The following is a 21,698-nucleotide window of genomic DNA, read 5'->3' as shown; positions in this document are numbered from 1 at the left end:
ATTAACAGGCGGCTCGCTCAGTGTGTGACGTGCACTTGTAGATAAAACATATATTAATGAAGGTTCATTAGTACGGTTTTGTATTTCTCTGTAATGTAGCACAGTGTTAACAATGTTACTGATACTATTCTTTCTCACACCTTCAACTCAAACCATTGTGTTGCCCCGCCCAGAATATATAACTTAATAATTAAATTAATATCATAAACATGCGGGCGACTAGTCGACTAATGGCCCTAAATGACGACTATTGGTGGACTAGGAAAATTCTTAGTCTGGGGCAGGGCTTCTTCACACTGAGGCATCTGCTGCACCCAATGTTTTTGCTCCACCTCAGCGTCCGTGGTTTAAAATCCGCCGGAAACAATGGTTTTGCATCACTTGCATTTCTGAGTGAGGTCCTTCATCCTTGAATTAAATGCGAATCAACTGATGAAACCTCCAGTGGGAGAATGGTAAACTTTACTACCTTTGTGACAAGGTCGACTGCTGAACACAGCTAACGTTAGCGAGCGTTTAGAGTCGTTTTTGTGCTTTAATGTGGATACAGATATTTTGTAAAACAAAGGTCGTGTGGACCAAATTATTTTTTAAAACACAGGAGAAAATATCCATTGTCAAAATTATCTGTATATGTGTAGACAGGGCCTAAAGCTTTATATTTAGTGTACAGACATGAGAGTGATGTTGACTATTGCCCAAAATGTCTTAACTACTCCTTTAAGCTATCATGTAGAATGTGATGCATGAGTTGGGATGATACAGTGTCATGCATTGTCATTCCCGTGCACATAATGCCTGGGGCAGGTCTCTAGTAGAAGCTCATATTCAGCACCTCCCTGTTTGACTTTTTAGTTTTCAGTCATGCTATTGTAAGAATAGCTAAAAGGGTGAATATCCGAGTCCATATTTCAACATGGGCAGCTGTTATAAATGTTGCACTCTCAAGCAAAGGTGTGAAATGATGCGGCAGAGAATATCTGAGCTGCTGACTGGATGTTGGAATAGCTGCAGACTGACGTTACACAGCAGATAAAAGTAAGGACAGACTGTGTGCACAGAGGTGACAACAAATGAAGCTGCTTTAATGACAGAAAAAATAATAATCATCTGTTATGACTTGTTAGCGTGTCCCCAGCATGCAGCCACGGATTAAGCGCCAGCAACTCCATGGATGGATGTATTAGTGGGAATGAGGCAATTCGGGCCCATGCAGGTGTTAAAGAAAAAGCCACTGAAGAGAAACAAAAATTGGTGGATACCTGTGTGGCTCATAGCTTCCTCCATCTTTACCTCCTGATCGGGAAAATAAAAGCAATCGATTGTTAATGCTTTGATTCAGGGAGATACGGGAAGGGAGATAAATAGATCATTCACACTGAAGATTTCTTCATGCACAGCTGCTACTCCCTATGGAGAAAAGCAATCATTGGATGATCAGATTGAGGAGGGCAGGGGTGAGGAGGAAAAAAAGATTTGGATTTGAGTGGAGGAAAAAAACAGGGTGGAAGAGTTCATACGATTGGGCTGGATGGAGAGATGAGGATTGATCAGAAGTGAGTGGTTTGTGAGGTGTAGAGTTCAACTGGGTTTCCCCTTCAAAGCAAAACACACAAGGTTATCCAGTCAGGTGATGGTGGTGGTTGAGTCACACTCCGCAAATAGATGCAAGTAACTGCTAGATCCATTTCACCGAGATACTTAAGTTTTAATAACCTATTCATCCAACAAAAACATCACTTGATGCAACCACAACAGCAATTTCATTGGTCCACGGCGCTGGCACCATACCCGAGCGAGGGCAGCCAGTACAAGTAAGAGATTTTAGGCTGCTATGTGACATGTGTTGGCACGACTTTGACAAGTCCGCCGTGCCAACACTGAAACACAATCAGTTTTCTCAGAGCAACTTGGCCGCTCCAGTGCTCCACTCTCCAGCTGGTAATTACAGACATTAAGTTTTTATCCTCAGGACATAAACAGCGCAGCCAGTTCATGCCACACACGAACCCCACAGCTCGGGCCGCGCGGCCTTCGGTCATCGTGGCATTAGTTATTAACCGCCTCCGTCACCGGGATGACTGCTCAGTAAGGATGCTTGGACTATGTGGTGGTAGTAAAAATACATTGAGGCTGATTATGGCAGTGATGCATGACGGGCCCAAATAAAATGACAGCCTCAACTGCCGTGATGACAGCATCCTCCAAATAATATCTCTAACACTCAGTGAGTCACAACAGGGATGATGGCCAGGACGTACAACTGTGACACGGCCTTCTTTTTTATTAAAGAACACTATGAGTCAAAACGCTAGAACTCAAGTGTATGTAAGTGGAAGGTCCTGGGCTGGGGAACAGAAGTCTGAGTGTGTGTACATGTGTGTATCAAGAAAACATTCAAAACACATCGACAAATGACACGTAAGAGTCGGTGATGATTCATTGACCACCTGAAATTTCAGCATACGTCACCGAGTAGATCATCCCCAAACACATGCAGCATGCAGATATGTGCAAAGACACACACACCGATACTGAAACAGATAATAGAGACCCAGCAGAAGACTAGACTGAGTGTTTTTTAAAGTCAAATTAATTCAAATTTAAAGTCACAATGCTGATTTAACCATTTTAGATCACATCTATGGCCATACTTTGCACCTACTTAACAATATATGCAAGAAAATAAATCTATTTCCTCATATTGTTATATGAAAATCCAATCATGTTTTCTTCCTGTAAAACAAAATATGACTTGTGCTTGCTTGTGCAATCAATCTGCCACTTTTGGCGGCACAGAGCTACAATTAAGTTAACCAGCTAGCAACAGCACGCCATGTAGGTGTGTCGCCTTTTCCACAAAACACCATTGTTACTGCCCTGCTGGCTGGAATATTTTCCCATTGAGGATTGACAGCTCTAAATTATACATTATGCACCACTGGGACCTTACTGTTGTGGCAAATCAAACTCCTCCCAATGTTATATCCCACCTGCCTATCTTGTGCCACATCTTGATATTGACGCTATATACTCTCAAAATCATCAACTTCAGTCTAATTCTTCTGCGTGTAAAATCTGTTTCAGTCTCTGTTGGCATAACAACCACCACTAAACCCTGAATAACAGTCCAGACGATTTAAGGACAGGCAGGTAGGAGACAACAAACAGGCTAACAGTGAGCATTTTTACCTGTGTCCAAGCCTTTTGGGCGAGGGTTACACTGCTTGTAACCTTGACAACTCCTCATCTCCATCAGCTGGGCATGGAGAGAGTTCAGTACATCCCGATCCACTGTGTACACCGCGTTGGTGAGCTGCATGGGGAAAACAAAAACAGAAATTTAACACTCAAAGAAAAAAACAAAAAACATTTGTTTTAGTGTCATGATGTTATATTTGCGTGTTTATCCATGTCCAAAAATAGCAGGATGAAATTGCATGTTGCTGTTCCCACATAAAAACTTTCAAAATAACCAGTTTTATAAAGCAGGGACCAATAAAAAGGCTTTGAGAGAGGAGGCGAGGAGACACAGATGGGACACACTGAGCTGAATGGCTGAAGACTGATGTTCACCCACCTGGTAGGGGTCACTGTTGAGGTCAAAGTACTCCAGGAAGCCGGTGGAGAACTCGCAGAAGAGCGTGTTGTGGCTTTCGTTGATGGTTCTCAGGCACCAGTAGGTGTTGTTGTTGGAGCTGGTGCATGCGCAGAATCCACCCACTAAACAGCAATCGAGATTCATTGTAACAGGAGTCAATTCTACTGCAACTACAGACAAATCTCTTAACGGATCTTACACATTTTGAGCAAATGTGCTCAGTGCTCATGAGCAAGGCATACTCACACTGTCATAACACTGACTCAACCCCATCAAACTACCATTTTTCCTACTAACAATGTGTTTATAGTGGTGTTTCTTATTCAAGGAGAGGAGAGGAAGACCTAAGCCTGATTTATAGTAGAGTGCTCAACACTTCTGATGAGTGTTGCTTGACAGTAATTAAGCAGTTGTGTGTCGTTTTGAATTTACGCTTCAGTCATCTTCTTTTTTTGTGGTCCGAATCCATTTCTGTCACATTTAGTGACGCATAATCTGCACAGACAGCTGTTTAAAATCGCTGTAAATGTGTCTTTAACCGTATATACATTGATTAATCTGCTCCCAGTCTGTCTGTGAGCAGCAGATTCCTCTCACTATGGCGAAATAAAATTCATGAATCAATAAATACAAATATTGTTGATGTCGTCCAATGGAGCTGACATGAAAAATAATTTGGTTTCAGTAAATGTCTGTTGTCAGTCAGCCTGGTGAAGGCAGGTTGGCCGACCGCTGTCTTCTCAGCTCTCCAGGAGCTGCTGCTGACGGACGGCTGCTTACTGTGGCCAGAGAAGCTGAGTGCTGGTCGAAGTCGGTGTGGATTAAAAACTACTCTCTCGATGGGGATGATACTAACACTTCCAATCACATTGTGCAACAACATATGACATTGTCTGTGGCATAACAAAATTCTCCAAGTGCATGGTGTTGTGCAACACATTTTTGTGTTGAAAATACATTGTTTCTGTCAAGCGTCACTCATTGAAAGTGTTAAGCGGCCTACCATAAATCAGGCTTCAGGAGCTTGAAGTCGATATACATACATGTCCAGAGGGGAGCAGTCTGCCAGTGGTCATTGTTATGTGTGAAACAAGTGAGGCCGGGCAGGCTGCAGTCGTCTCCCTTCCTCTGCCTCTTCTTCTCCTTCCTTTCCTTCTTCCTTCTCCGGATCTCGTTGTACAACTGCGCCTTCCCGTCGATTTCCTGCGCTGCCTCCCTGTGGGCAGAAACGTGAGAGAATTACAAAACAGTGTTGATGCAAAGATGACATCAGCCTCTACCCTCTCTAATGCCAGCAACCACAGTGGTGGAGGATCTGGAGGGGACTTCCAGAAGGCATCGCCGATGCCAGGATGTGACAGTCTGTTTACTTTCATGTTTAAGCTCTTACTAGGTCCAATTTTCTCTGGGATGACATTCTAGCCACTGTCCCCTTTTCCTCCCTGCCTGAACGCAGAACAGGCACAGCAGAAAAACAGCTGCTTTGTATTGGCATAATCTGTTTCCAATGTTTCCTGGTGCAAGTTGATCACTGTGTTTGAGGGATTGACTGATTTCCCCTCTGTTGAGTCATACTAGCTTTCCATGCGACTCAATCACTTCCAGACACACATAAAATAGATCCCTGGCCATGCATCTGCTTTGTCATTTAAACTCCATTCAAGGACCAAACACTGAATAAAAAATTCTACACAAACATCATCAACACATCCAAAACACACACATGCTGGGCTGCTCATCTGGGATCTACACAGTCATCTAAATGAAGGTGAGCTTTATGTTTAAACCTGACATGCAGTGACCATGCAGATTATTAGCAATGGACAGTCAAACAGCATTTTCACACTTGATCCATTGCAAGTCACGGTCAGTTTAACAAATAAGGAAGGGTGACACTAAATGGGGCAAACTCATAATCAAAGGGGAAGAGAGACTCACTTAAACGGGTGGAGGTGATCATTCCTGTTCTTCAATCTCTCTGCCTTGTTTCTGTCTCCTTTGTTAAAATAGCTGGTTTTATAAACAGAGAAAGAGACTAAGGACCAGGCAGAAAACTTTTTTAGGTGTGGCCTCCTATAGGGTTTTGCATCAGGCAGGCCTAAAACAAGTTATAGATACCTTGTGGGAATAACATGAAAGAGAGAAACATATTTCTGAGGTGAAATTTAAAATACTAACCTCTTCTTTCCACAGTCGCACTCGTCCGGTCGTGTCCTCTTTAGATGGCCTCGTACTTCCCGGAGGTTTTTGATTTTGTCTTGAAGTGCTTCAATCTGGATTTAAATATGTACATAGCAAATGCAATCAATTATCTTTTATCTGTTTTGACAAATCCTTAACCACAAACAAAATGAGCAACCTGACCTGCGTACACTCACCTCATGGTCCACATAGCTCTTATGGTCTTTCCAGGCTCTGGAGGACTGATAGATTTCTCTTTCACAATGAACACTGTCATTCACCAAGATATAACACCTGAAACAGATGCAGAAAAAAACAGTCACATGCTGCTCTTTTGGCAGACACACAGTATATATGCATGTGAAGTCTTTCTTACTTGTGGGTAACTTTCACAGAGTTTGGGTATCCCACAGCATTGGTGTCATCCGCCAGCATTTCCTCTGAACCATCATCTGACCCCAAATTAAAGTCTGGGTCGTCTGGGCTGTAGTGACGCTTGGAGATGACGCGGCGGCGGACAGCTGACTGATCGTCTGCTTGGAGGTCAATGTCATATATCTGACCCTCAAACTCCACAGACAGAGACCTGGTCTGCCGGGTGTGGACAAAACGTGGCTGATAACCTATAAACATATAAACTTGAGTCAAACAATGCCTTTATGCTCCTACTTTACTAGTTAGGTACACTTATACGACGCCTTACTTCAGTTTTACTGATGAATCAAACTGTTTCTGACATCCAAGTATAATTTTTGGGCCATTTCTGGAACGCATCCCAATCATTGCTCATACAGCCTAAGAAATACTGACAAGTCACTAACCCAGTTTGAGGGTGTGGGCATTTGGGTCTTTCTACTGGGTTGTCTTGGGTTGTATTAGTTCATATACAGTAGCTGACCTTATTAACCCCATAAACAGATGGCTGGTTTGTTTTAAACTGGGTCAAAATAACAATTTTTTTGCATGTGATTACTGACCCAATGGTTTGTCTTTTCGTGGATACTTGGTAAACTTTATCCAGTACTGGGCAGTAGTTTAACAACGAAAGCAACAACCTCTGTGGTCCCACACAACTTCATGACATAATCAAACTCCATCTTTGGATGTTGTTTCGATTGAGAGAACCGCAGCTGCAGAAACTTACGCTATGCCTCCTAAATCAGTAAAGCCCATGTATTTTCATTTCACACGTCATGCTGTCAGATACGTCCTTTGGCTTGTGTGTTTATATTGACTGGAAAGTCCTTAATGTATACACTTGTAAAACACTGCTTCAGTTGCACCTTTTCTAAGCGACACTAGAGGGCATCAAACAATTCAAAACCACAATCCTGACAGCACACTCACACATATACTCTCGCACACACATACGCAACACAGCATCCACAGAACAAATTGCAGTACTTGTTGCAGGATGTTTACTTTTTCCATGCATATGTCTCCCCTTAAAGCATAAATAATCAGTTACAGGAAGTCAAGGCTTGAGCCTTTGCAGACTTATTTTTCTTCTGGTATTGAGAGACATCAATACAAGTAAAGAAAAACCTGGTGCTGATCACATGCATGCCAAATCGTCTACTGTTGCACTGAAATAACAACACTCATACACATATATCCAATCCCTCATCACTTTAAAGGACACTGTATTCTATATTATTAGATGAAGAGTCATGTATACTTACGCTGGCCTGTTGAGCCAGATAACTGTCGTTGGGCACGGCGGTCCATTCTGGAGGGTTTGAGGAGAGTGTCCCCACAGTCGCAGCCCCTCTCTCTGTGGTCATAACTGCTGCGAGGCTTCAGGCTGCGGGCCCTCTTCCTGGAGCCTTCTTTGGAACCACCTTTACACTTCTGTATCCTCCACTTCCCTGTGATCTCCTCCACACAATGCCATTTCTGTCAACAGCAACCACAACAGAAATAAATACGGAGAAACAATATTCCCTCAGGAATTCTTTCAGGCATTCTTTCAGCTAACTTAATTTCTATGTGTAGATTTCAAGTGATCAAGTGTCCTTGATCTGTATCCTTTTGGAAGTCTCCACGTTATTTTTAACAATGAACAGATTTTCTGGCAGAGCTAATAATAAGTGCTAGAGATGTTACCAATCTAAGAAAAACTTAATCTCCGACAAAGCCTCTGTTTTGGTGTTGGGGTCATGAGAAACACATGCTTCTGACAGATATATCAGGGAAATCTCAGCCTGTGGGAAAGAATGGCATCCAAAAGCAGCGGGAAAGATAAACCAAACTGACCACATGAGATGAACAGGGCCTGTCTGGTGTCTAGAAAATAGAGAGGAAGCCCCCCATCAACCTCACACTGAGTGCGTCTGTGCCAAGTGCGTCACCAGCGTAATTGTGTAAATACGTATCCACGCACTTGCCTACATTTTCTGTGTCTTTCTCAACATTTACTCCCATCAGGAAAAGAAAGCCTTGGCTAATTGCTGTGAGTTGTGCCGCTGGTTTGGTCTTGTATAAATGAAAGAGACACATCTGCAGGGCGCAGTGCGGATCATCAGCGGTGAGTGTGGGAACGAGGGTCCAAACAAAGAGCCATAAAGCAGCTCAGGTTTCTTCTGGAAGGCTCATATAGTGACGAAGGGCTTACGGGCCAAACAAAGCTGTTATATCAGCATTAGACAAGACGTAGGGGAGGGAGAGGGAGAGATGTATTGTCACTCAGGGATGAAAACAATCTCTGTCTGTCTTTATCCTCCTCCCTCGCCCTCCCTCCTGTGAGTGCTTTTAAGGCACAACAGTGCCACTGCAGCAGCAGGACAGCAGAGATGGATGAGATGCTGAGGAGGAGGATGGGGGGGGGGGGGTTAGTTAGGAGCAGACATGGATGACCATGCAGGCTGACACATGAGCGGTAAAGTGGAAGACCCAAAGTACCGCAAGCCACTCACACTGTGATGTACCCCCGAAAACATAGAGTAACAGAGATTTCTCTATGTCCCTGGTGAGTAAATCTGCCGTACCCACAACAAACCCGTAGCGTTATCACATGATCGATTCCAAAGAACCGCAACAACTCTGCGACAAAAACACAACAGAGGCTTTGCTTTTAGAAAAATCTGGTTTGTCTGAACCAAGATCGTGTGGTCATATTCAAAAGGCAGTAACTTTTAAGGCGTTTCAAAAACAAAACTTCTCTCATTCGAACCTAAATTGGGTTCAAGACTGAGGTTTGATGTCCTTGTTGAAGACCCTTTTAACTATTTCAGTACAATGCTCCAGTTTGACCCATTTTTTTTCCTCTGTGGCATTTAAATGCATAAAACAAACTGTAAAATACAGAAGAAGAGGAGCTGGAAAAGAGAGATTAGACAAAATGAAGAGGAGCAATAAAGCACTTCCCTGCTGTGCGAAACTACCATTTCCCCTGTAATTTTGTAAGACACACACCACTGGCTTTCAGGCTGCTCACTGGGAGGTCATGTTAAATCATACCAGACAGGCCACTTATGACCAAAGCTTATCCTTCATGCTATGCACCAACATATAACACTGTGAATTATTACAGCGGCAAGACGACGGCTCTGCTCTTTTTTGTGCACGACTACAGGTGCACACGCTTTCAGTATCCGCATGCATTAACACAACACACTGCTGAGCTCAACTGGAATTGTTCCATCGCTGTCTTTAATAACTGATTGTTACGTACACACATTTATATGACCATAAACTGGATCTGGAATTCATTAGCCCAACCCTCAGAAACTCCGCCTGTCATTTAACGCTACCTGAGACTTGTAACAATTTGTATTGTTCTGGTCTGTGTGCTCCAAGGCCACATACTGTACCACTTGGCTGCTGGTCTGCCAGAAAATTAATGGGCACAGATGAAAGGGAAGTACCAACAGATTAATATACCACAAAACAGTGCAATAGGGTCCAATTACGAACCAAGTGATGTACTATGAATGGCTATTTCACATTTGGCTTTGCAGCATAGCTCAACAGGCAGCACGAGGTCACATCTAGAGTGGTACTCATTACTGTTAGGAAAGAACTGAAGCAACTTTCCTTAGTGGATATCAGGGGAACTCATTTTCATTTGCACATGGGCGTGTTTGTTTTACCTGTCCAGGCTGTTCGCAGGGTGTCTGGAATTCCGCCTGCTGGCAAGTCTCTTTGACCTTCTTGTACTTGGGAAGGCTGTTGGTGTGCTGAGTGTTCACTGAGTCTTCCTTCTTCCTCAGGATCTTTCTGCACAACACAACGAGTCAACAGAATTAAGAGGAAATCAGCTTTAAAAGGCTCATTCAAGGAGTGAATATACTATTAAACTATTAAGGTATTACTGAACTGGAGTGAGCTGAAAGTTTTATTCACTGTTTCCTGTTTTTTACTCTCTGTTACGGTCAGTCCTGTGTGCTTCTCATGGTCATGGTCAGTGAATGGATGAGTTATGTAGCGTGTGTGTGTATGTGCCAGAGGGTCTGGGCATGGAGCTCAGCTCAGCCTCACACCAGTGCTCAGCTCCAGGCCAAGCTGTCTGACCTTGGCTTGGCATCACGTTCAACTGCCCTGCCCCTTTCTCCTCCGCTACCACCGCAAGACCTGGCTGAGTCTCTGCTAAGGCCATGCCAACCTCCCTCCCCCCATCCCCCTGCTCTATTACCAACTCTCTGCCAACATGCCCTGGCTGCTCGCGACCCACAGACAGAGTGACGGCGACAACGAAGCACAGAACAACCTGTGCCCTGCAAGACTAGGGCCGTTGTCTTGTCTGATCCTGTCTAGCGCTCTGTTCCAGGGGAAAAAAGCCAATGTTCACACACTGCCTTGGCTGCAGTCTCTAGCCTTTAGCCAAGGGTGATTAAGGAGCGAACAGTTGTTGTGGATGTCACTCCCTGATGGCTGCGTTACGTCGATTATTAGATTCTCAAACAACACAGTCAGCCCCAGCTGTCAGTCAGCGTTTCACAGGCTCAGAGGAACAGTACTGTTAGGTCATGTGAGGATATTAGATCATAGAGAATATCACATGAGCAGTGAGAGAAGTGTACAAAAAACATTAGCTACTGTGTGTGTGTGCTGCTACATCTGTGCCAGGGAAAAAGAGTGAGAGGTCTGTGGAGGCTAATCTCAGTATTTAGAGGCAGGCGCACAAGCAGACAGCCTTTATAAACAGTGTGGATAAATGGAGGAATGGATTAAAAGAGCTAAAGCCCCGACATGTCAAAGGTTACACTCTTTCATTTCATACACAGCGGTCCATAGACCCGCTCGTTCTTCTGTCATACAAACATAGGCCAGCAGGAGACTGATCTGTATGCGCAGCAGCTCAGCTAACGAGTGCTTCTTTTGTACTCTTGGATGCGTGTCTGCAGATGTTGGCAAATGAGCAAATTAGTGGAAAGGAGATGGGCCAAGCCAGCAATTTGGAAAAAAGAAGTAGGGATTGTGCGGAAATGATAGTGGGGAAAAACAGCAGCTGTATGGGTGACATACTGTAATATACAGTATCATTACACATGCTGCCAGCACAATCTGGCTCCAACCAGTGTTTTCTCCCCCCTCGTTTTCCTACCAATGCCTCTGTGTCTTTCCCGTTTTTATTTATTTAATTTCATTTCATTTCATTCTTTTCTTCTTGGGCACCTGCATCATGCAAAGACTTGAAGCTTGATGGGATTGTTTCTCTCCAAGTTGTCAGATTTCTGTCAGCGTAACCCTGGCATTACCAAAGCTTAACATGTTAAGTGAACAAAAGCAGGCTGTCAGATTGGAGGTATCGTTTTCTGCAACATATATCTGGCAGCGGAGGGGAGGTTAAATAAAGAACTGACAGGGTTTGTGAGGGAGCATGTGCTGCATGCGATCGCGTGCACTACAAAGAAAACAGGCTTGGGGGAAACAGTCGAGCGCTGGCTACAGCGTGGCTGCTGCATTCCACACTGGGGGAGCTGGTGACATGTCCTGTGAGTGGATTGAGTGTGAGCCTTCCAGCCATTCCTCAGGTAACATCATCCTGAGCCTGGCTAGCCTTTGTTTATTTTGCATGTGTCTAGCTATCTTCCGTCTGTCTCCGCCAGTGCATGAACAGCAGGCCAAGTCAGGTTTAAGGCCCCGATCATGTGCTCGATAGATGCAAGGTCCCTTCAAAAGACAAAGACTCTGCTTTTTCTTTTGCAAATGATCAAATGACCTTTTTACACGTGTCAGGGCCTCTTGCGTGAACTGTCATAATTTGCAAGCCGCTTATAGGTTTACCAAAATGAATATTTCAACCTCTTCCACCCTCATTGCCTTCCAAGCCGACTGTGGTCAGGAAATGTCTGTCAGATAACAAATAACTGGGAAAAGCGGCTTTGTTGCTGGAATTGGGACCACGCATTGAGCCTTGCACATTTCGGGTTCATTGAGATGCTTTGTCAGGTTTGTGTGACACACAATGCTCTGCAACGACATGGATGTGCCTGTGGTGTGGAAAGGGAATAAAGAACCAGAGTTTACCCTCGCTCCACCAGGAATGTGTCCCTCCAGACTTTGGGTTTCCGGTTGGGTTTGAATCTGGGAAAACAAAAAGCACAAAGTTTATAGAATTCATATGGCCTATGCACTCGCCATCAGCTACAGTATGTCGGGCATGCAGCTAGCCAACATTAGGGGAGTTTATCATAGCAGACTCAAGACGTTGTGGGTTCAAGGGAATCGTGTAAATGCTCTCTGAGCATTAAACGGATTATCTCCGTTCTTTCTGTTGCTCTGGAAATGTTTTTCTAAGCGACTGTTTTTTTCTTTAATAGTACAGATATATTTTGTGCTCTTTTTAATGCCTGGTAAAGGACAATGATTTTTCATTCATAACAGGTCAATGGCTCTTTCTGAAAATGTTTGTGCAGTAGGTTTCCTGGGGAAACAAATGATTCAACTTGCAAACAAATTCTACGGGAAACTTCACAAGAATAACCTCAGTGAATTCGAGCCAAAGTCCTACAGCCAAGGAAAATCCACCAAATTGCCCTAAACCCACTTTGTGCTCAGCTGGAGCGCAATTATTTGGGCTATGGAAATTTGCATTTGCTCAATAACGACAAACGAACAGGACTGTTGCACATATCATGCACACTGTGCAATTACTGTACATGATATCTATTACAGCATGGCATGATGGATCCATACAGACCTATTGCCAGTCCTTTCCTGTTCCAGCAGCTTAAGGATGGACTTTCCATCCATGTCTGGAGGGGTATCCAACCCAGCAATGTGGAGAATCGTGGGAGCTAGGTCAATGTTCAGTACCAGATGCGGGTTTCTGAGAAGTACATGCACATGATGTTAATCTTCTGAGATACATACAGTGATATTAAATAACAAAACCAAGACACGTGAAAAAAATAGCCTGCGAGAAAGATAGGTCAAAGTACACACAGTGCAGTTCATTCTTGACCTTATACAAGGTCAACGTAGAGACAATGTAAGCTAAAAAAACTTACACTGCCCCAGGCTCTACGTTGGGTCCTCTCAGGAAGAACGGCACACGGATGTCAAAGTCGTAAGGCATTGACTTGCCCTTGACTAACCCAAACTGACCAATGTGGTAGCCGTGGTCTGCTGTATAGATGACGTAAGTGTTGTCCAGCTCACCAGTTTCCTCTAGCATCTCAAACACCTATGAAACCAAATGAATGGGGATGAGAAGACATTTAAAGAAAGTACATGCCTCTGAGAAACAGATATGAAATTCCTAAAAAACAGCTCATTACCTTCTGCACTGAATCATCCACAGACATGAGTGTTTGCAGCCTCTTCCGATGGAGGAAATTGGTGAACTCCATGTGGATGGGTCTCATGGGGCCTGTGTACTGCATGATCCAGTGTTTGTCCATATTTGGGGCATAGTTGTAGCTGGGGGTGCTATGAGTGTACAAAGGACGGAGAGAGGAGACAGTCATGCGAAAAAACTGCCTGTATTAAGGACTGATAGGACAAACATGTACACTGTCTGCCTGATGAAGTCACATAGAAGTAAGAAAATCTAAATGGTGAGTTATCAGAGCACGTAACAGCTACGACCCCATTTACGATGCCAAAAAACACCTGTCTGCTACTTTTCACAAACTACTGCTCGGTAACAGGTGCCACAGTTGTCCACTGCGTTCGACACGCATCAATAGCCGCTCTGTTTGTTGAAGGAAATGTCTTAATACTCAGCAGCCAGCACCTTAGCTGTTTTTCCACACCTCTCTCTGACCATCTCTCCCCTCACACAGAGTCGAGAGTCTGCCGGCTCTGCTGCGCTCTTGGCATGGACAAGTCATTTGAGGGTTGGCACATGCTTAAGAAAATAATAGGCCCCAAAGTCAAGTTTGCAACAACTTCTGGACCAAAAACTCAATAAGTCATGGTCATTTTGAAACGGGGAATAACAAGAGTGGATAAAGAGCAAGAGGGAGGGAGAAGCAGTCCTGTTTGTGGAGTTATAGCTGAGAGAAGCTGTTCACCTGTCTGTGGTATTGGCTGTACAGTACAGGAGAGAGATAAACAGCAGAGTAAATTATGATGTTGACTCTGTGTCTGCAAAGTTTGTGTTATTCAAAGCAAAATAATATATGATTAATATACTGCAAACTTATGTAGTTAGCCCCAGAATTCACAGTCATATTTAAGGTCTCTAAGTAATTCACTCCTAAAGCAAACTATAAATGAACAGGTTCTACCCCTGAATAAGCAGCCGCTGAACAAAGTATCCAGACTTAGATACTTAATGAAGACCTGCTATGGGAGCTGCTTTGCTCTGACTGAGTGAGCTGCCTTCTGCCCTCGTCTCCTCAGGCCTGCTTTGTGAGAAGGGTGAACTCTTCACCCACCTAGCCAGGCGGTCTAATAAGCCCCACAAAGGGACCTGTCTCTGGGCAATGGGCCACCAAGGTATGGGGCCCTGGGCACAAGGGAACCAGGAATGCAGAGGTCAGTGGAACGAAGCCAGTCCATAGGAGAGGTCACACCTGCCACCTGTCACATATAGGTTGGTGTTTGGTGGTATTAGCCCTGGATTACAGCAGCGCAGGGCCTGCTGTTCGCCCCAGAATGCCTCCTGACCTTACAAAACTTAACATAGACACATCCAGTATGAGGATTACTGACATTCCCTAAAGCAACTTGTTGAGCTACGACCTGAATAACTTACAATCACTCCCTACTATAGAGAGACATGCCATTGAGAAACCACAACAGATCTATAGTGTTTAAAATAAGTCAAGAGTTTGGCTGACATCTAAGAGATGGAGTAAAAACACCTTCAGTGAGGAATGTTAATGACATTAACATCAAACCCTCCCCTGCTATTGTTGCTGTCAAAAGTACAGACGCTCATTTGATTTATGAGGCAGCTCCTCCTTTACTGCCACGCAGTCTCGTCCCAACTGTATGCATTATGAATAAGAGGTACGCTGCATCTGCTGCAGAGACGGAGAGCAGCAGACCACATACGCTTCATGTCATATCTTTCCATTAGTGGATGACCTTCCCAGGGACTTACTGGATTTTGCAGAGAATTAACAACCAACTCAGAGTGGAACAGTGTCAAAAACAAAATCATGTTTCTAAAGGAATTTGCTCCACAGCATTTGCCAGTAAAAATAAAAGTTTTTCCATATGTGTTATGGAAGTGTTGAGTCAACAAACACCAAAACAAACACCCACCCATACCAACCACCTGCGCTGCCACAGTAACCACACGACATACTCGGCACACACTGCACCTCCACACAATCACTGGGGCAACCCCTTCAGTCACCCCCGGGCCCCAGATCCACCCCTTCACCCAGAGGCTTGAGCTAAAAATAAATTAATAATGTCACAAAGGGTGTTCCAGAGCACACAATGCATTCCTCTTGTCCCAAGAGCCGCAGGGAGAAACTACTGATTGATATGGACAGGATCAGGAAGTCCTCTGCGAATTTCACAGGAGGGGAGGGAGGGCTGGGAGAGTGGCAAGGGGTAAGAAAACGAGACAAGACACTGGGAGACGCAGAGGGAGAGACACAGAGATATACAGATAGAGCGGCCGAGAGGTCAAGCAAACAGATGGAGGGGAATGTTAAGTGGGATAGAAAGTGAGAGGAAGGAAGCGAGAAACAGCGGAGTGGCTGGGAAGCGAAAAGAAAAAGGAAAGCAGAAATGGCAGCCTTGAACCTCACATCTACATCTCTAAAAACACCATCCCTCCCCCCACCCAGAGGAGTAGTGCATCCTGGGAGCCTGTTGGAGGGCCCACCAAGAGATGGCAGGGCATGTTGCCATGGAAAGACACAGAGTATTGCAACGCTGCCTTGGCTCAGTAATGAGAGTTGTGGGAGGCCAATGTGGGCTTGGCATGAGCTGTGCTCCGTAAAAAAGCCATCCCTGATCTTATTCATGGTATGTGCCCCGGCTATTCTTGGATGATAAATCATTTTGATTTCACGCTTGCCGAGTCGTCGGCCTGAGCAGCTCCTAAGCAACCTGTCATCACTGGGGATTGAGGGACGTGAGTGCTATAATGTCATGTACACCAAATCATAAAAACTCAAATTGGATGTTAAAGAGAAAAAAATCCAAAAAAGCAGCAGATGAAAGGGATGTCTGTGTATATATAATCTCTTGAGCATAATTTTTCATAATTTTATAGGATTAAAAGTCTGAAGTGGGAACCCTGATGGGTGTATGTGTTTGAGCATGTGTGGTAATGTGAGTCTGAATGTGACTTACATGTGCTGCGAAGCATTTGGAAAATGCTCAGCGTACTGTGGAGCTGAGTCTTCGGGGCCATGAGGAGCGGCGTGACTGATGACCATCATTACAGGGCGGTGAGGGTACACACGCTTGGACATGCGGAAAAAGTTGATGCTGTCGTTGGTGATCAGATCTGTGAAATAGTCCTGGAGAAGAGTGAATAAACAGGAGTTATTAGGTGCTGCAGGGCTAAAATCCCATCTAGAGGAGGCTAAAGGTGGAATTGAGGGGGGGAAATGCAAAACAACACAAGCTTTGATAAAACTGGTTCGCAGTCCAATCACCATGACATGTTGCTTTCCCTCATCCAGTCATTTTCAAATAAATGCACAGGGGCCAGTGGGGATATGAACTGGGGCCATTGAGTACACTACACTACCAATCTGTCGAGTCAACAGCTGGCAGCTTGCCTGTGTGTGTGTAAATGTGAGAGTACGCTTGGGCCTGTGTGTGTGTGTGTGTGTGTGTGTGTGTGTGTGTGTGTGTGTGTGTGTGTGTGTGTGTGTATGTATACAGTATATGGGCTGTTGCTTCATCAGTGAATCTCTGCACTATTGAATGTGACACCACTTGATGGTGAGAGGAGCCTGGCGCTCCCAAATGGTATGTTGTTATGACAGCTCCCACCCTCTACTCCTCTCCGGGCTATCCATTCTCTTTCTCCTTCAGCTTCCGCCTCACCTATTTAGCTTCATTTCGTTTTATCCCCTTTCCGTTAACATGTGTTTTGTTTCCTTGTCGCTGAGTCACTCCGGGAGATAATGGAACCCACAAATCAGACACAATAACCTCAACAGATATAAGCCTCAGGCATTACTAGGGAAATGAACTGGAGTGAGTGATGACTTGTATACAGGAAATGGGAAAGACCCTGAGTGCTCTGTTTTTCAAATTCTCGTGGTATGTGCAAAGAGAGGACAACTGAATGAATGAGACTATAACTTACGGTGGAGAGCTTAGGCTCAGGAAATGTGATATTGTCACATCAAACAACCCACAGGCCTGACATTTTATCACAACCTTTATTCCAGGCGGGGCGGAGTCTGTCTTTCTAAGCATACAGTAGGTCACATCCTGAACTAAAATCACAACAGCATTTGCCAAGTTTCCAACAGATTAACCACTCTACCTGCAGCTTTGGCATGCCGCAGTTGTTGTCTGGCACATGTGGAAGGGAGTGCCAGGTTCAGAATGAAAGGGTAAAGGGTGATTTTTCCTGAAATGTCAGAAGTGGGTTTGGCTGATTCATCCTGTCTCTATTAATAGGCTTTATAGCCAGGCCAGCTTTAATGGCCTGGTGGGTTCACATGCCCATGGAGGCTGGTGATTGCGTGCACATGGCGTAGCGTTGCCATACTTGTTTCCTCCGTGTTGCCAGCTCTTCAGAATCTGAGCCGCCGCTGCTGAGGGCTCTGGCAGGTCAGAAGGAAGCAACAGTGTCATGGGGAATGCCTGGCCAACAGCTCTAAAATGGTCAGGGAGGTGAAGAGTATCGCTTATCCCAGAACCATTTGGAGATGATTCATACTAAGTGGCAGCCACATAATACAAGCTCATTCACACATGGTTTGATTTCACCCATGACATGCAGTGAGATTCTGACATTTTAAATTGTATAACAACCTCCATGGTTTGACTGTCATTGCAGCAGGGCGTTGTGGCTTTGCATTTACAAGATTTGCTCATGAGAAGTTCTCAGTTAATTTCAAGGCGCTTGGTCTCTGATCAGTTCCTGCTAGCACCGATGACACCAACATAGCACATCTGGCTTGCAACGCGGCCTGCTTTGTGTCTCTGTGACCGTTGTCTTCTGTAATGGAATTTGAAGGGAAAAAAGTGTATGGATCATATTCTCCAACTATATCTCACGCAAAAGGTCTCTGACAAAGGCCTTAACCTCAATGAACTCATCCTCCTACGGATGGAAAATCAAATGGGACCAAATTGAATGAAATCACGGGGCAAGTGCCTCATGCGATCACAATGACGGGGTGTGCCAGTTGCGCTCTGTGTGGAATACCACGACCTTCTCACCCTGTGTGAATCTAAAAAGAGGAGCTGTGGTTGTCCTCGCAGTGACAGGTTAATGGTTTTAGACGGTAAATAGCAAAAAGTGTGTCCATTTGGTCTCAAACCACAATCTGCTGACCAAGCCCATGTCATGTAAACACCTCGGCCTCAGCTTGTGGGTAACTTTACACCTCAGTCCAAGTTGGCAGAGGAATAGCAGTCCAAACATTTGTTTGCCCATCTTTTGGCCAGGCCATCTTGAAACTTGACATGTATCCAAACTATAAACCCTCCTCACGGATTCCTCATGTACCCAGGACTACGCTACCTGGGAAGATACTGGCATGGAGCTGCGAAAACAAACTGACAGGTCTAACAAAAACATCTGGGAAAGATTGATGACCAGTGCCAGCCAAGGCTACAAGAGACAGTGTAACCACAGTGTTCATCTCTGACTCTGACAGTGGTAAGATAAAATTCCCCCCTCTTTTTTATCATGGTATTATAGCACAAAGTCGTCCTGCAAAACTTCATAGTGAGACAAAAAGAAGGGGGGAAAGGCAGACAGACACAAGAGAGACAAAAACAAATGCAGGGTGGTATTTATCACAGGGTTTCTCATAAATATGCTTCAGTTTTACAGTGTCTACATGTTGAGGTGAGGTGCGTCATAATAAAGGGATGCTGCAGAAAGAGGAGACTCCACCTCGAGTCATTCCCTTTAATTCTCGGATGAGAATTCTTGCCAGCCTAGATCACAACACTGTGATAAGTGAGGTGCTTCGCTGTCTGTATTTATAAGTGGAGTGGAACCTGCAATCTGTCAGACGAAGTCTTTATATTAGGTCATAAAGGGGAAACAAATGAGGGATTGAGTTAATGGTCCCTTTTTAGAAATTACAGGAACACATACCTTCGCATAATCTGCACCGTGTTTCTCCTTGTAACCATTCCGACAGACGGTGTAATTATAGAAGCGGGAATTTTTGATCAATCCAACCCATTCGCGCCACCCAGGTGGGATGTAGGTGCCATTGTACTCATTAAGGTACTTGCCGAAGAAGCCTGAAGAAGAAAAGGAGACAGAAGGGAAGGTTTCTTTTAATATGCAGTTTCAGTCCATAAATGCACGTTTTCCTCTTTTAAGTATGCCTGTACCTGTGAAAATCACAATTCTATGTGGCTGTGTGACTTTATCTTTCTCTCTCTGTCTGTATGTGTGTGTGACGCATAACTTTTTAGCTTGTCTCCTTTCCCCTGGCTTCACTGCACAGCATTCTCGGATAGGCTGGGCAGGGAGCCAGCCTGTTCTAGAGAAGGCTAATTGCAGACTAACGCATCAGCTCTAAAACCGCAGGCCGTGCTGCAGCCCACAGGACCCCACTGAGCTGCCCAGTCTAACGCCTGCCCATCACTCACACAGACACTGTCTGATGAGACACGACAGCGACCTGGCACGCTCACCGTGTTTGCATTTCTCACAGCAGACAGCCAGGCAGGGCAGTGGAGTCTAGCTTACTGTAAAAATTTGCATTGACTAGCACGAGTGAACACAGAGGGCCCAGGAAGAGATTTGAGCTGGTGGTGATTGACAGTATATTGGCAAAAAGTGAGATGCTACCCAATTATAACCTGAGAAATGTCAATTTTCCATGTTACATAATTAAAATCATCACCAGAGATGTCTGATGGGCACACAACAGGCCCTTAATGCTGATTATTGTATATCAATAGGTGCCCATATATAAGAGTGCATGTCTTAGTTCACCAACCTGTCCTGTAGCCGGTGTTGTTGAGGTAGACGGCGAATGAGCGTGGCTCATGCTGAGCTTGCCAGGAAGGGGAGGAGCAGTTCTCATTGTTGGTGTAGGTGTTGTGGTTGTGGACGTACTTGCCCGTCAACATGGAGGACCGCGAAGGGCAGCACATGGGCGTCGTGACAAAGGCATTGGTAAAAGTTGTTCCTCCGTCTTCCATGAGCTTACGGGTTTTATTCATTACCTGTAAAGAACCTGGGGGACGAGGAGTGAAGGTCAGTGAGTGCTGTAGTTTTACTGAAGTCGTAATTCTGTTGTATGCATTTTTAATACTGTGAAGCCTAGGTTGTGTCAATACACACTATAAAAATGTTGGTTTTTTTAATGAAAATAATTTTTTTCTTCAACAAAGAATACGGATAATCACAGTTCAGTCTATTCAGATCACATGACCTTTTCTCACTGAATTCTCTAAGTGGCAAATAATTAGAATTCAGCAGTTAATAGGCCAGATGGCCATTCTGCTCTGGCTTATGGCCTCTATTTAATATTTCATGTGTGGAGAAGGACCACATAAATCTTGATGCAAATGCCCACAAAGACAAAGAAACTGATTAAACCAACGTAGAGAGAAAAAAAGGCAAAATTACAGTAAAAAAATATTTTTTAGTAAGTAAGATGACCCAAATGAAAAGTGAATAGGCCCTGTAGTATTCCAGGAAGACCGGAAAGTGTGCCAACCTTACCCAACTCAACATCCTGATCGTCAGTCATGATGAGGATAATGTTGGGCCGGATGTTTCTGCGGTCTCTCTGGATGCGACCCCTCAGCCCCTGAGCCCTCGTGGTGGTGAAGGCCCAGCTGCCTGGAGCCCAGTCCAAAGACAGCAGGGCCAACCAAGCCAGCCACTGCATCAGCATGGTGCCCGAGACGACAAGAGACGGGATGGGTAGATGAGAGGATTAATAGAGGGGTGAAGGGAGGGAGAAGAGGTCCAGCCAGGCCACTCACTCACACCCGTGCAGCTCTCGCAGCCGTGGTCAACTGTTAAGAGACAGAAGGAGAAAAACACATGGAGACATTACAACGAGGGAAAAAAAGAGAATTAAAGTGGGCACTTTTAAAGTAGTGGACTAGAGAATTGCATTATGTTCTCAGAAAGACAGTCATTGAAAAGCCGAGATTCCCTCAGGGAACATTTGAGCATATTTACTTCAGAGAAATTGTGTGCATCTGCTCACAAATCATACTCAAACACAACAGTTTATCCATAAACAGAGAAGCCGAAACAGATTCTTCTGCGCTTTAGCCCTTGATGGTCCACCAAGGAAAACTTACCCAACAGTTCCAACAAAAGTTGCGTGCTGACTGAAACCCCATCAATACTCTCCCCTGTAAACAAAATCCCTCAACA

At 44.6% G+C, this 21,698-nt stretch overlaps 1 protein-coding gene across 5 annotated transcripts in view; it reads right to left on the bottom strand.

Moving 5' to 3' along the window:
- Nucleotides 1-21,698, bottom strand: part of sulf1 (sulfatase 1) — a 41,934-nt gene that overhangs the window by 4,538 nt on the left and 15,698 nt on the right. For 2 of the 5 annotated variants that reach the window (XM_050057060.1, XM_050057062.1), the window contains exons 2-18: nt 21,030-21,328; nt 20,299-20,538; nt 19,440-19,591; nt 16,493-16,662; nt 13,507-13,657; nt 13,237-13,412; nt 12,927-13,055; nt 12,254-12,310; nt 9,874-10,000; nt 7,465-7,678; nt 6,159-6,405; nt 5,980-6,076; nt 5,780-5,874; nt 5,540-5,611; nt 4,645-4,817; nt 3,581-3,723; nt 3,193-3,316 (exon numbers count right to left, since the gene is read on the bottom strand). In XM_050057060.1, the coding sequence (XP_049913017.1) occupies nt 3,193-3,316; nt 3,581-3,723; nt 4,645-4,817; nt 5,540-5,611; nt 5,780-5,874; nt 5,980-6,076; nt 6,159-6,405; nt 7,465-7,678; nt 9,874-10,000; nt 12,254-12,310; nt 12,927-13,055; nt 13,237-13,412; nt 13,507-13,657; nt 16,493-16,662; nt 19,440-19,591; nt 20,299-20,538; nt 21,030-21,204 (2,542 nt within the window). In that variant the 5' untranslated portion in view covers nt 21,205-21,328. Of the gene's footprint in view, nt 1-1,262; nt 1,297-3,192; nt 3,317-3,580; nt 3,724-4,644; nt 4,818-5,539; nt 5,612-5,779; nt 5,875-5,979; nt 6,077-6,158; nt 6,406-7,464; nt 7,679-9,873; nt 10,001-12,253; nt 12,311-12,926; nt 13,056-13,236; nt 13,413-13,506; nt 13,658-16,492; nt 16,663-19,439; nt 19,592-20,298; nt 20,539-21,029; nt 21,329-21,622; nt 21,677-21,698 lie in introns of all 5 variants that reach the window. The other 3 variants (XM_050057064.1, XM_050057061.1, XM_050057063.1) reach the window with 3 other exon arrangements.

The sequence above is a fragment of the Epinephelus moara genome, chromosome 11 (genome assembly GCF_006386435.1).
Source record: "Epinephelus moara isolate mb chromosome 11, YSFRI_EMoa_1.0, whole genome shotgun sequence".
NCBI lineage: Eukaryota > Metazoa > Chordata > Actinopteri > Perciformes > Serranidae > Epinephelus > Epinephelus moara.
This window is presented reverse-complemented; position numbering and strand designations above follow the sequence as displayed.